Source organism: Stigmatopora argus, chromosome 12 (genome assembly GCF_051989625.1).
Source record: "Stigmatopora argus isolate UIUO_Sarg chromosome 12, RoL_Sarg_1.0, whole genome shotgun sequence".
Lineage (NCBI taxonomy): Eukaryota > Metazoa > Chordata > Actinopteri > Syngnathiformes > Syngnathidae > Stigmatopora > Stigmatopora argus.
Window position 1 is genome coordinate 11,355,172 of NC_135398.1, and position 13,748 is coordinate 11,368,919.

The 13,748-nt window shown below is 36.8% G+C and overlaps 1 protein-coding gene across 3 annotated transcripts; it reads left to right on the forward strand.

Moving 5' to 3' along the window:
* Window positions 1-1,669: 1,669 nt before the first annotated feature.
* On the forward strand, window positions 1,670-13,269 carry LOC144086220 (bcl-2-related ovarian killer protein homolog B-like). Of its 3 annotated transcripts, none has more exons than XM_077616084.1 (6): window positions 1,670-1,754; window positions 1,848-1,998; window positions 4,194-4,447; window positions 5,997-6,125; window positions 12,320-12,483; window positions 12,620-13,269. In XM_077616084.1, the coding sequence occupies exons 3-6, from the start codon at window positions 4,225-4,227 to the stop codon at window positions 12,743-12,745; spliced, it is 642 nt and encodes a 213-aa protein (XP_077472210.1). In that variant the 5' UTR covers window positions 1,670-1,754; window positions 1,848-1,998; window positions 4,194-4,224; the 3' UTR covers window positions 12,746-13,269. The 3 variants fall into 3 exon arrangements, with proteins under 3 accessions (XP_077472210.1, XP_077472211.1, XP_077472209.1); XM_077616085.1 differs by having other exon boundaries at window positions 1,676-1,754; window positions 1,881-1,998; XM_077616083.1 differs by lacking the exon at window positions 1,670-1,754 and having other exon boundaries at window positions 1,765-1,998.
* Window positions 13,270-13,748: the final 479 nt, after the last annotated feature.

Below are 13,748 nucleotides of genomic sequence, written 5' to 3' on the forward strand. Positions count from 1 at the left end.
CAGTGAAAATGATTGATTTTACATTAGTGTGAGGTCTGATTGGAGGGATTTTCTCTTCCTTATTCCACAGAAAAATGATCATAACCAAAGATCGTCAACATGAAGCAGGATAAAATAAATACCAATAATCCTCCGTCCGACCAATAATCGGATATTTTATTCATTTATTTTTTGCTCCAATCACTAAAGGATCAATTATCAGATGGTAGCCTTATAATTTATTCGATATTCAACCAAGCAAGGTTTTAATAAAATGAATGACAACTTGATTAAATGCTATTTCATTTATACTACTACAGCAAATAAATTGTACTGTTGACAAAATGCAATAGGAAACAGCGACACTATGTGGACATAATTAAAATGATCATCTGATGACCTATCAAAGAATAGTTCACCTTTATTAGATCCTTCAACAAAACCATTGTATGTAACCCTAAAATAGTTTTCAAACCCTAATTTGAAAACCTAGATCTGTTTTTAAAGCATGAGTTGAGACTTTAACTGTGTGATATGTGAAGAATTTATATTGTTTATTTAAATTCTATTTTGGTTTGTTTGTTAAAATTCCATTAAAAAACTGCAACTGACAGGAAGTTAGTTCAGGATGTACCCCGTCGTCCATCCATAGTTAGCTGGGATAGACTCAAGCACCCCCACAACTCACAGGAGCATAAGCAATCCAAAAGATGAATGACTATACATTTACAAATGTATTGATTTGTTAACCCCATTCTTGCATCTCATCTCATCTCATTTTCTGAACCGCTTTATCCTCACTAGGGTCGCGGGGGGTGCTGGAGCCTATTCCAGCTGACTTCAGGCCAGAGGCGGGGGACACACTGAATTGGTGGCCAGCCAATCGCAGGGCACAAAGAGACAAACAACCATTCATGCTCACACTCATACCTAGGGGAAATTTAAAGTGTCCAATCAGCCTACATGCATGTCTTTGGAATGTGGGAGGAAACTGGAGTACCCGGAGAAAACCCAAGCAGGTCCAGGGAGAACATGCACAATCCTCACAGGTGGGCCGACCTGGATTTGAACCCAGGTTCCCCACTGTGAGGCAGATGCGCTAACCACTCAGTCGCCGGCCCCCCTTCATGCAGTCCAATCCAATTTGACATTCTTTTGGCATTGGAAGGGAGCATTTAACTCATTGGCTGCCATTGACAGCACCAGACGTCCAATACATTTTGACTGGGAGGGGCGATCGTGCGTTCACTGCTGTCAACGGCCATGAAATTTAAGCATTTACAGCCAATCCTCCCAGATTAAATGAATTGGACCAAAAATTGTCACTATCAAGGGTTAAAGGTCATCAGGGTTAAAGGTCATAGTGACCCCTCCCTCTCTGAGATTCTCTACTGAACCCGTCATTGGAAGATTTCACAGGGGAAACCCCTTGGAAGAATTCCCCCTCCTCCCAAATGTCAGTTTAATGCCAACAGGTTCATTGTCATGATAAATTTAGCCGCTTGGCGGAAGCGGATTAGTCGCAACCATATTTGGAATTTCCGGTGGCAGAGAACAGTTACATAAAACCTGAAATCTAAAATAATTTAAACATGAATTCAAGAGCGTTGGCAGGCTTTTTTAAAATAACGATGGAAAAATTGACTATGATTAAAAACTTAGTCTGGAAAATACGATTATTCGACATCACATTTTCCGTGGGAGGGGCCGTCCAACCGGTCCACCCGCCCGTTCCCAGTCTGTGAATGGAGTGCAACCACCAGGTGGAACAACAGGTGAGTGTGTTAGGCAGGGCGAGGAAAATTTACTCCCTTGAGGCGTCTCTTCCTTTTTTTAACTGTGTTGTTATTTGGGGGCGGATTTTCCAGCGATGAGTTTACAATGAGCTGCCCACCTTGCAGGAGAAGCAGAAAGCGATCTGGAGTCGTACGAGTGACGAGCTGATACTTTTCCCCACATTTGGAAGTCTGAAAATACCATTTGGAGAAGCAACCCAGGACGACGAAAATGAAATTCAAGGTAAAATAAAATGGATTCAATCGGTCAAATATGGTCGGGAATGCAAGTTGTGATTGCAGGACACGAAAGCTTCATTTTGTACTTCCTAGTTAGCGTGCAAAAGTGGAATTGTTGTGTGATGCGTTTGAGGACATGCCGTGACATTCTATGTCTTTTTAATTCGAGTTTTTCCCAATTGTTGTTATTTACTTTAGTCGGATTTATTTGGGTAATTCTACGGGAATCGATTTAATAACTAATTGATTTGTCTATATTTTGTATTTAATTAAAAAAACAACTAAACCCCCATTTAAAAGAAAAAAAACCATTGTATTTGGGGTCTTTCAGGACACAACATTAACATTTGGTTTACAAGTGTGATCTACATAAATTATTGATCACTTTTGTATTATATGTATATACTTTTTTTAAACGATCGCATATATTTCTAAATTAATAAAATGGTAATTAAAATGAACAGAAATTCACCCTGGTTGTTGTTATTTACTTTAGTAGGATTTATTTGGGTAATTCTACGGGAATCGATTTAATAACTAATTGATTTGTCTATATTTTGTATTTAATTAAAAAACAACTAAACCCCCATTTAAAAGAAAAAAAAACATTGTATTTTAGGTCTTTTAGGACACAACATTAACATTTGGTATACAAGTGTGACCTACATAAAATTATTGATCACTATTGTATTATATGTATATACTTTTTTTAAACGATCGCATATAATTCTAAATTAATAAAATGGTAATTAAAATTAACAGAAATTCACTCTGGTTATGGCCCCCCCAATAACTCTGAAGTCTTTTTAATTGTACTATTGACAATGTTGGACGTCCAATTCATTTAAACTCGGAGGGCTGGACATGAAGACTCATCTTTCAATGCCATTGACGGTGTTATACCTCCAATTCCTTTTGACAGGGAGGGCTAGAAACGATCATTTGCTGTCAACTCTGCCAGTCAAAATGGATTGGATGTCTAGCAATGTTAATGGCAGTCAGTAAGTTAAATGAGTACCAACTAAAGTGAGAAAAGTCACAATTATTTTGGGGTAATTTATGGTTTTGTTGATTAAGTCTAGTCATTGTAGGAGTGAATATCGGTTTCTTCACTTCTAATCAGGGTTTCTCATGCTGTTCTATCATTGTTTGAAACACTTTTTCTAAACATTCGAACCCAACTTCTCAAAATTGTGATGAGATCACAAATTTATTGTTTACTTTTCATCACCACTGTTTTTTTTCCCATGGCTGCAATGGAGCTTTTCCTGACTTTTGTTTATAGTATTTTGTTTTGCACTTCATTGGCACAACTTTATTTCAATATATTTTAGCTTTCTATTTCTTGGACATGTGCTTTTCATTTATAATATTTTGTAAACATACTTTTACATCAGTAGACAGTATTTCATTAATTTGGTTGACTAATTTTCTTTTCTAGCTTTAAAAAAAAATCTAATAGATTTTTGTTCATTTCAAATTGTATTTGTTTATATCTTTGCAGGGAAATACATTTTCTTAATTTTCATACTTTGTACCTTTAAAATTTAATGAACATATCTTCCTAATTTAAGTTAAATTCTCTCAACATGTGGTTCCAGCAAATATTTCTAGTGTATTATATTTTATTGGGATAGCCTCCAGCACCCCGCGACACTTAAAAGGTTCAGATAACGAATGAATGAATGATAGGTTGTTGATTTGTACATTTCACATTTCATATTACTAGTGATTTTCAATTTCACTAGTTGTATTTGTTGTTATAAATTTGATCTATTTCAACTTTTCCCAATTTTATTATATTTTTTTATTATATTTGCTTACATTTTTAAAAAGTAAAATAATATTGAAAGGTTTTATTGTACTGTTTTTAAATTAATTTCTTCATCATTAAAAATTGAATATTTATCAGCATTAAAAAAAAAAAGTTTTTCACTCTGGGGATAAAAAAAAAACTCTTGCAAACTGTCTGTAGTTGGTTTTGACAGTTGCATAATACAAGATACGCAGTGTTACATCTTGGCACACCATACTGCCGCCTCCAGCCATTTCTTATGTAACTTTTTTTCTCTTGTTGACAATCAAATTAAAATGTGTGATGTCATGTCAACAGGAAGTTTTCTGAAGTGACCAAACACAACAAAGTGATCATTGTCCTTTTTTTCCTTTCCTTCTTCCTCCTTCCACATTTACTAATAGCCAAATTGAGAGAGTTTTCCCTGAGGACCTCATGGAGGTTCTACGCAAGTCATCGGCGTTCGCCGCCGAGGTTATGGACGTCTTCGAGCGATCCCTGAGCGACAAGGAGCTGGTGGCACAAGCCAAAGCCCTGTGTCGTGACTTCATTCTGTCTCGGCTCCATCAGAACGGGCTGTCCTGGTCCAAAAGCGAACTCAATCTGATGCATGCCGGCACTGCCCTCGCCGACGTCTCCTTTGTGCTCCTCTGCCTCGGTGAGACCGCTGAGTCATTCTTGTGCCGGATGCCTTTCGCAGCTTATCTTAGATATAGAAATAAAGATAGGGGTATTGATGACTGAGGTCAGGGGTGTCAGACTCGGGTTGGTTCGCGGGCCGCTTTAACGTCAACTTGATTTAACGTGGGCCGGACCATTTTAGATATAACATTTAGATTTTTTTTTTATAAATGGATTAAAATAACTGGATTGAAAGCCCTGAATATTCAGTTTTTTATAGATCTAAAACAATGTTTATTTTAGCTTTTTTTAAATATATTTTTAGATCTTATAAAATGATTTTTGAACTAAAAACAGAAAAAAATGATTAAAAAATGACAATTATTGATTCAAAAGGGGGAAAATCAGGACATTTAATATACATCTATACTCTTCATTTTAATTTGATCCTAAAACAGAAAGTTGCCACTCATGATTTACTTTCCCGGGCCACACAAAATGATGCGGCGGGCCAGATTTGGCCCTCGGGCCGCCACTTTGACACGTGACTTAGGTAAAGAACACTCAAAAATGAAAAATGTTTTCCTTAAACACACCGTTTTATTTCCATAGTTTATCAGATTGCATATGGATATATAAAACAATTATTCTATTATGATTTTAGTATTGAAGATAAACAGTACAACCTTTCCACTCTGAATACAACCTCAACTTTTTTCTTCAAAATATACCTGTAACTGCCCTAAAATAACTTCGCCACAGAAAAACATCATGTTGATTTTAACTTTTCTTTCTTCTTGGTAGTAATCTTGCCACATTAATCTGATTTTCCTTTCTCATATCTAAAATTAATTCATTTTTCAGATTCACTGATCCTCACAAGGGTCACAGGGGTGCTGGAGCATATCCCAGCTAAATGTGGGCAGTATGCAGGGGACCCTGAATTGGTTTTCAGCCAATCCCAGGGCATAATCTAAAAAAAAAGTACCCCACACAATATTGGAGTTTTCTACCACTACAAATTCCATTATTCATGCCTTTTTAAAAAAATTCTCAAAAATATTTTTAAAATAATCTTAAATATTTTCAATTTTAAAAGGTTCCAAAGAAGAACAATCATCTTTTTATTATAACAATATTTTAACTTTCTCCCCCCCAAAATGAAAAAAAATCTAGACTTTTGTTGCATGGAAATAATATAGCGACGTTGACCTAAAAAATCTACATTTTTCTTGCTAGTACTATAATATTATTTATAATACTGATTTTATATTAGATTTTTTTAACAGTATGTACAACCTCACACCTTTTACTGTATGAATAAAAAGTATTTAACTTTACTTTTTGTATTATTACAATTATAAACTGAGCCAATTTTTCCCCAAATACTCCATATTATCCTGTACATAAAGAGCATTTTTTGTTATTGTAATGAAGTCATGCTCTTACTGTAAAACCAATGGATGTAGTCCCCAAAATGCATATTTTGAATCTTGTTTCAATTTTTATATATTATATGGATGTCATCTGCTTGCAATGTGTTGATGTTTTTTTCAGTTTGTTTTTCTTTTGTGGTCATCTCCAAGGTGACGAGCTGGAACGCATCCTTCCCAGCTTGTACACGAATGTGGCCCGCCAACTCAACGTTTCCGTTGCCATGGAGAATATGGTTTCAGACGCCTTCTTAAGCGTGGCCACCGAAATCTTCTCCACAGGTATGCAGCACCTCAAACAATTAAAACCTTTGTATTTTCATCACATTAGCGCCAATTGTCAATCGACTACATTGCCCTAAAAAAAGGATTTGATGTTTTCGGTGTTGCCAAGTCAAAGTCGGAATTCCATTCCAGTTGAAATGCTGTTGTCTGACCTAAAACTGGCAGTTCTTGCAAGAAAACCACCCAATGTGGCATTGTTGAAACAATTCTGCCAAAAGGAGTGGGCTAAAATTCTTTCACAGTAATGTAAAAGATACATCCCCATTTATTGCAAAAAAAAGATTCCAGTTATTATTGCCAAGTGTGGCAACCACCATTAGTAGTTTTAAATGAGCAACTACATTAGGGCCACATATGCATATTTTGTCCATTATTAGATTGTAACTTCATTAAGAAAATGCTTTTTGTATTTCACCAGAGGTAAAATACAGTAAGTATTTTGGCGGGGTGAATGAGAAAGTGGCAATTATGTCGAGTAGTCACTTGCGTCTTTTTGTCATTATTTTGTGGGTGGGGCAGTTATTACTGACGAGAGCAGGTATGCTCTGTTTAGGCTCTCTCAAAAAATTCTGCCGGCTGGCTGAAAAGGAGTTTATTTGCTATATCGTGGCGATGCGGTATAAAATTGTTGTTTCATTTATTTGGAAACAAAGCTTTTAGGGGAATCCAATCTTGGGAATAAAATGTTTTTAATCTCAATTAGTAGAATTATTGTCATAATTTTAAGACTACAAGGATTCCAAAAATTCTTCACCTATAGTATGGTCATGCAACATTTTAGCAAGTTTAACCTTGAAAAGGAATTTTTTTTTTGGTCATAATAGAATTATCACCTCATTTTTTTAACCCTACACATGCAAATTTTAGGAATGTAAATGTGTTTTAAAAACTGCTTGAACCTTTAAAAAGAAGAAGGAAAAATTCATTTGTTTTGTGTTGCAAGTAGTGTCTTGCCTCAACGTGTTGAACCCAACCCACACCTTACTTGGAGAACGCCTTTTTGCGTCAACCTCAAAAATGCATGTGAAAAGACCACACCTATTTAATTACTTAAGTTTGTGCTAATTGAAGGGATTTTCTTGATCGTTTTGTTCATTCTGAACATTTGCATTTTGAAACTTGTTTGTTGTGAATGGAGGCCAACCCATGTGATTCGGGTTTACAATCCAATTAAATTTGGACCTTGTGAATCCAATTATTTACAAATCCTTTTCAACTGTTATTCATATGGTGACATAGACAAGATTTTTCACATTAAATATCACATAGATGAGTCCGAGCTCCCCCCAAAAAGTTGAAATATACCAATATTCTGTCTTAATTTTAAGTATTATTTTTAGATTAAAACCATAAATCCCTCACAATTAATTTGCCTGCTTAGAGAAAAAAATGTGGTAAATTACATATTATGAAAAGTCTAATATTGTGACAATGGTGAGATTAGTCCTACATTTTAGAAAAAGTTGTATATTCAAAATGTTATATTAAAATATTCTGAGAAATTAGTATATTATCAGAAAAAAATGATGTACACAGACGCTCCCCTACTTATGAACGAGTTAGGTTCCGAGCTATTGTTCATAAGTTGAATTTGTTCGTAAGTTGCTCAGTGCTATATTTTGTATTATAATTTATGTTTAAGGCCTATATAAGTATATTGAAGGTTTATATAAGTGCATTTGTATGTTTAAGGCTTGTATAAGTAACACGCATTGGTTTGTACTGAAAAAAAAACATTTAATAAAATGGAGAGAATACATACAGTACTGTATACATACATTAGAGAAAGAGAGAGAGATAGATTTACTAGAAACTGGCCGAAAGAAGCTATCTAATGACGATTGCAGTTTTCTTTAATCATCATAAATGATGCGGTAGCACTGTATGGCATCATTCAATTGATTTGCAAACTTTGTGCAACGTTCAATAATTCCTGCTGCTCGATCTTTATGTTTATAAATGGTACTGACGGTCGAACGATTCAAGTTGTATTCCCGTGCAACGCGCATCAAGCTTTGTTATTATTGCCACTCATTTCAAATGAAATGGCTTGCCTCTTCCTTGCACCTCCCCCAATAGAAGCCTTTCGCTTTTCACCAACCATATTGAATAATGGATGCACGAGATATTTCATGATAAAAATGAAAAAGTTTTTTTGCGCACTGGAGATACGTTCACGCACTTCCGCACTGCAACGAAGTGGGCAGAAGAAGGTAGATGCTGGGTGAGCTGAGCGCTCACAGCGCCAGGCGTCGGCATTAGAGGCGGAAAGAAGCACTACTCGGAAAAAGGCGCGCAATACAAAATCGAACTTACAAACATTTTTCGACATAAACGCAATTTGCAGACATGTTCGTATGTACCGTTGTTCGTAACTCGAATGTTCGTAAGTAGGGGAGCGTCTGTACCTGAAATTAAAAGTTGACTTTTTAAAATGTATTTATTTAATGCTTGGACCTTATGAGAATAAATCTTTCCAAGAATAGTCATGTATATTTGTCCCTCACCACATCTTGTTTTAAAATGTAAATAGTGGCCTTTTATTTTGTTCTTCTGAATGATCACAAGTATTTTCGCCCATGGTATGTTGACTTTGGCGTGCGTTTGCCTGGAAACTTCCAAAACATCTGCACTCCTTTTGCCTTTTTTGGGAGGCTGTTGAACGAGCGCGTTTCAGGAGACTGCGTGGGATTTCTCCGACAGACCCCGAGATGTGCTTATAAATAGAAAGAGAAGGGGTTGGGGGGCTTTTGCGCATGATTTACTCTAGGTTGCCTTTTTTAAGATTTAGTCTCGGTCATCACGCGTTGAAGTTAGACAGTGGATATGAGTGTTCTCCAAAGTTCACGCATTAGTTTCAGCGACATAAGCCGCCGAAGCTATTATGACTTACAGTACACTGTATGGGTCAGGTCATTTGAGGATGAGGCTCCTCAACAACTTCTCACAAAGCCTTTTCTTCGATTCAGAATGCATTTAAGATGTGAATTTTATTTTTTGACTCATTCACTTTATGAATGGTCACTGCTAAACCTCCCGTGGACATCTATTGCCATCTGAAATGGGATTACTCACTGCTAGTACTTAGGGTTGATTATGACAAAAGATAATTACTGTATTTTCCAGACTCTAACTGAGACATAGTTTGGCTGGGCCTGCGGCTAATACTCAAGTGTGACGGATATATACCGTATTTTCACGACTATATGGCGCATCGTATTTTAAGACGCAGTATCAGTAATGAGTGCTATTTCTGTATTTGACACACACACAAAGGACGCACCGTTTTTAAAGACGCAGCCAGGCATGGCAAAACATACACCAGCTTAAACATACGGACACACGCTAAAAACATGTTTTTAAAAAGGCAACGGAAGCAAAACTGAGTTCGGTTGTACTTTATTTAGCAATTTTACAATGTACTCACGTCATCATCACCCACAAATCCATCAAAGTCCTCATTTTCTGTGTCCGAATTGAACAATCGTCCGAATGAGTCATCGAAAACGCTGAGTTTTATACGTTCGTCCAGGCAGCCACAATCCATTCCTAAATAGTAGCTAGCTAGTAACTAGCGTAACTATTCCAACGCTGCCTTCCATGCTTCGTAAAGCTGTGTTGATGTCGATGTCCAGGCCACAATCCATTGGGTGTATTGACAAAAGAACTATATATCCCAGCAGTCACTGCGCAGTACTTTTTCTACGGGGAAAATAGTAGAGTCGGGGGCTGCTTGCCGTAGTTGTGAGAGCTGTAGAGGATGGTGTACCCTATCGATTGATTTATTTTATTTTATCGTGATAATAATTTTAGTATTGGTCCATATATAAAGTCACTGCGCAGTACTTTTTCTACGGGGAAAATAGTAGAGTCGGGGGCTGCTTGCCGTAGTTGTGAGAGCTGTAGAGGATGGTGTACCCTATCGATTGATTTATTTTATTTTATCGTGATAATAATTTTAGTATTGGTCCATATATAAAGCGCACTGGATTATAAGGCGCCCTGTCTATTTTGGAGAAAATTTAAGACTTTTATGTGCGCCTTATAGTCGTGAAAAGACGGTATGTATTTTTTTTCTCTGACCACCGACAGCCTACTGTAATGTTATTTTAGGCTTTAGTTGTCTGAAAAACGTATGTTGATGAATGACTATTTAACCCGTTGTTCCCTATGTTACTATTATTACTTTAATGTATGTAAAAGATGAGTCTTCTCCCTAATATGACAAGCATGCGGTTTCCCACTTAAGGCTATCTCCTCTCTTCTCCTTTCCGGCCGCCCTGACTCGCTTTATCCCCACCAATGTCATTCTCTATTCTCGGCCGTTTTGTCTGAGCTCTGACACTTCGCGCTTATCTGGTTTAAGCTCTCCTCGGCCTCGTGGCGTTTATAGATAGGCATTGTGGGTCAGGAGATTGAGTAGGAGGATGATGCAAGTGCACCCAGGAGGAAGTTAATGTTATTATAGTTGTTCACTCGTCTCTGGTGGCTGACAAACTCTTATCAATGTGTTGACACGTCATTCCGTATTATTACAAGAACCCAAGTCCAATGTGGGCAAGTGTTTGATTAAACAGAAAGCAAATGGTTTGGATTTTCCCAGGAGGTGACCTTCCTGGTCAATGGATAATTTATGAACAAAATCAGCTTTTAAAATTATAAGAAAAGCTTACAGAAAACAGTTTATGACATATACTGCACATTAGCGTGGGAATTAGTGCTCCCACAACTCTATTTTACCATTAGGGACCAAATATAATTGAACAATTCTTCATTTTTTTTGCATTCCGGATTGAGTTTTTCTAAAGTAATATATAAGTGATATTCCTCAGACCAGAATTCACTTTGTGTTGTTTTACAAAGGGAGCTTCAGCTACTTTTCTTTCAATTTTAAAATATGATTTGAAATGAGTTATAGGGCATGGTACCAGAAGAAATTCAGCTCAGATGCCACTGTAGTAAAAGTATGATTCATTAGGCAAAGATGATTTGAGGTAGAAGTGTTTTGAACTATGAGCATTACCGCAGATCACATTAATCCATTATCTCAAATCATAACTGTATTATAATTGTTTTATTGAGGGAACACAATTTGAGGTATGAGTGTTTTGAGCTACAAGCTCGTCAGACTGAATTTAACCCTTAAGTCAAAACAACACTGTTAATGTCTAAATATAATTTGAGTTTCAAGCATATTCACAGAATGAATAAAAGTCACACCTAATCTGAAGCGATAGAGTTGAATATTACCGCACCTTTTTACATTTAGAATGACAGCGTAGCCCCGCACCCACTCGCTTGAATATAATCACTTCACGTATGAAAGAGTGGCTATAACTCACGTTGGTGTGTCCCGCTTGCATGTAGACACGTGCGCACAGTATGTACCTCACATTTAAAATGAGCGTTTGACTTTGTACTGTAATTCTAATATTTGCCGCCACCTCTGCTGCAGCATTAGTGAAATTCTGCCCGCATTAAGTTTATTTTGTTATCATTCATCCAGTATTTTATTATTATTTCCCCTCGTAGCTCCCTCGTGATGAAAACTGCACTTTTGCTGGTTAAAATGTCATCTGTTTTAAAATTGCTTTAATTTTCCCATTTAAAATGTAACTTAATATGATTTTGTCCTTCAAGCCACCATACGAGTTCCACAATTTGGCCGTAGTTGCTCATTTTTTGGTGCTTCTAGTCATTTGGTTGATCGTTTTTGAGGGTTGTTTGTCGCTCAGGATTAAGAGTGGCGTGCAGTGATTTCGAATAACTATAACATAAAAGCATTTATCTGCTCATCTTGAAATGTATACGAGGTCACGAGTGATCACTTACTTACCGGTTTGAATAAAACAATGAAAGCGTGTGAACCTGCCAAAAGTTAGATTTGTAATTAACATTTTCGTGCATTCTTGTGTCTTTGTGCCTTTATATAATAATAATAATAATCGGACATAGGCCCTGTCGTCATTATCACAACACAAAAAGCCTACTTGTCATCACACGCAGAAACTGTGTGTGACGAAATTGATGGTGCTTCTCCATAAGCTACGTTTACTTTTTGCATGTACTACATGGCTAAAATAATATAATATAATAGTGGGGGAAAAGGGACATCTAATTTTCATCTTGGAGTTAAGACCCTGATTATTTTGAGAGATAACTTTAAGTACCTTTTTTATGTGTGTATACAGGAATAACGTGGGGTAAGGTGGTATCCATGTATGCAGTTGCCGGCGCCCTGGCAGTGGATTGTGTAAGGCTAGGACACGCTGCCACTGTTAATGTCATTGTGGACAGTCTGGGCCAGATTGTGCGCAAGTACCTTGTTCAGTGGCTCAAGAGACGTGGAGGATGGGTGAGCACTTTTATCAAACTTTTTTAAGTTAACCTCCATGGCAGCCAATGGTAGACTATATACTATAACAGCATTTTTTTAAATAAAAGAAATTATGACACTTTTACTAAAGTTCTCTCTGGTTTTCCTCATGCAGGTGGAACTGACCAATTGCGTGGTGAAGAGGGAGCTCTTCCCTGAACACCGATGGCTGTCCTCTGCCCTGGATTCCCTGCGCTATTTCCTCACTTCTATGTACGTCTATATCATGAAGGAAGGGTGAAGCCCAATAGACCCCTGTGGGGTCACATTCGTTGGGTTGAGAAAGGACTGCTAAAGGGCGGCTATCAGCAAATGCTTGCTCGCCGTCCTCTTTCACACGGGACGGGGCTTCTTCCAGAGTCTTGTCACAACATAACGGACAGAGCGCGTTTTGTCGCAAAGGTGCAGTTGAGACGCCCCCCATAGACCCCCCAAAGAAGAGAGAACTGCCAAATGATATCTCCCTGCTTCTGTCAAGTGACTTTTATGCAAGCTTTTTCATGCGTCATAGCGCAAATTCAGGGCCGAAGAGGACTTTACACGAACATTTTTGCTGTGTTTTTCTTCACTTTTTAATGTGTACATAGATTATTTAAGGTTTGATTGTTGGAGCGATTAAAGCCATTGCAGTATACAGGAAAACAGGTGAAGGAGAATCTCTTCAGAGTGATTGTGTGACATGCTTGGTGTTTTTTTGCTTATTTAAAATGTTAATTTGTGTGAGAATGAATTTTTCCTCTGCAATAAAGGACATGATTTAGCAAATATTTTTTTTCCTCTTGACAATCAGTAGAAAAAGTGATCGAGTTCCATCCAATTTCTCAAATTCTTGAGCATATGCACAAATTACACAATTTATGACAAAGTTATAAATATATCTTATTTATAATTGTCTTATTTTTTGGTCTGTGTTTTTTTTAAGTCACCATTTTGAGGATAGCGTTTTGGATTTTATATAAAGAGCCCTAAATTATTTTGCGGAATATGAAAGGGAGTCATTCCCTAGATTTTGTGTTTTATTTTGTTCGCCTATGGAGCAAATGAAAAGAAGAAAAAAAACTTAAGTTGCAGCACGTAGTAGTAAAACTGAACTATATATATCTTGACTGATCTTTGAAAACGAAATATTGTTCTCAATAATTATTATTTATTATATTATTATGATATAAATGAAGTAGTATCCCGATGCCAAAGACCAAATACTCTTCATTCAATGCTAGTACACAAGGTAGGTTATGAGCTGG

Bases quoted from the DNA above. Each gene is read 5' to 3' on its own strand.
- LOC144086220 (XM_077616084.1), top strand. From the start codon at position 4,225: ATGGAGGTTCTACGCAAGTCATCGGCGTTCGCCGCCGAGGTTATGGAC. The intron at 6,126-12,319 runs GTATGCAGCACC...GTGTGTATACAG, and splicing joins CACCGAAATCTTCTCCACAG to GAATAACGTGGGGTAAGGTG. The intron at 12,484-12,619 runs GTGAGCACTTTT...TTCCTCATGCAG, and splicing joins TCAAGAGACGTGGAGGATGG to GTGGAACTGACCAATTGCGT.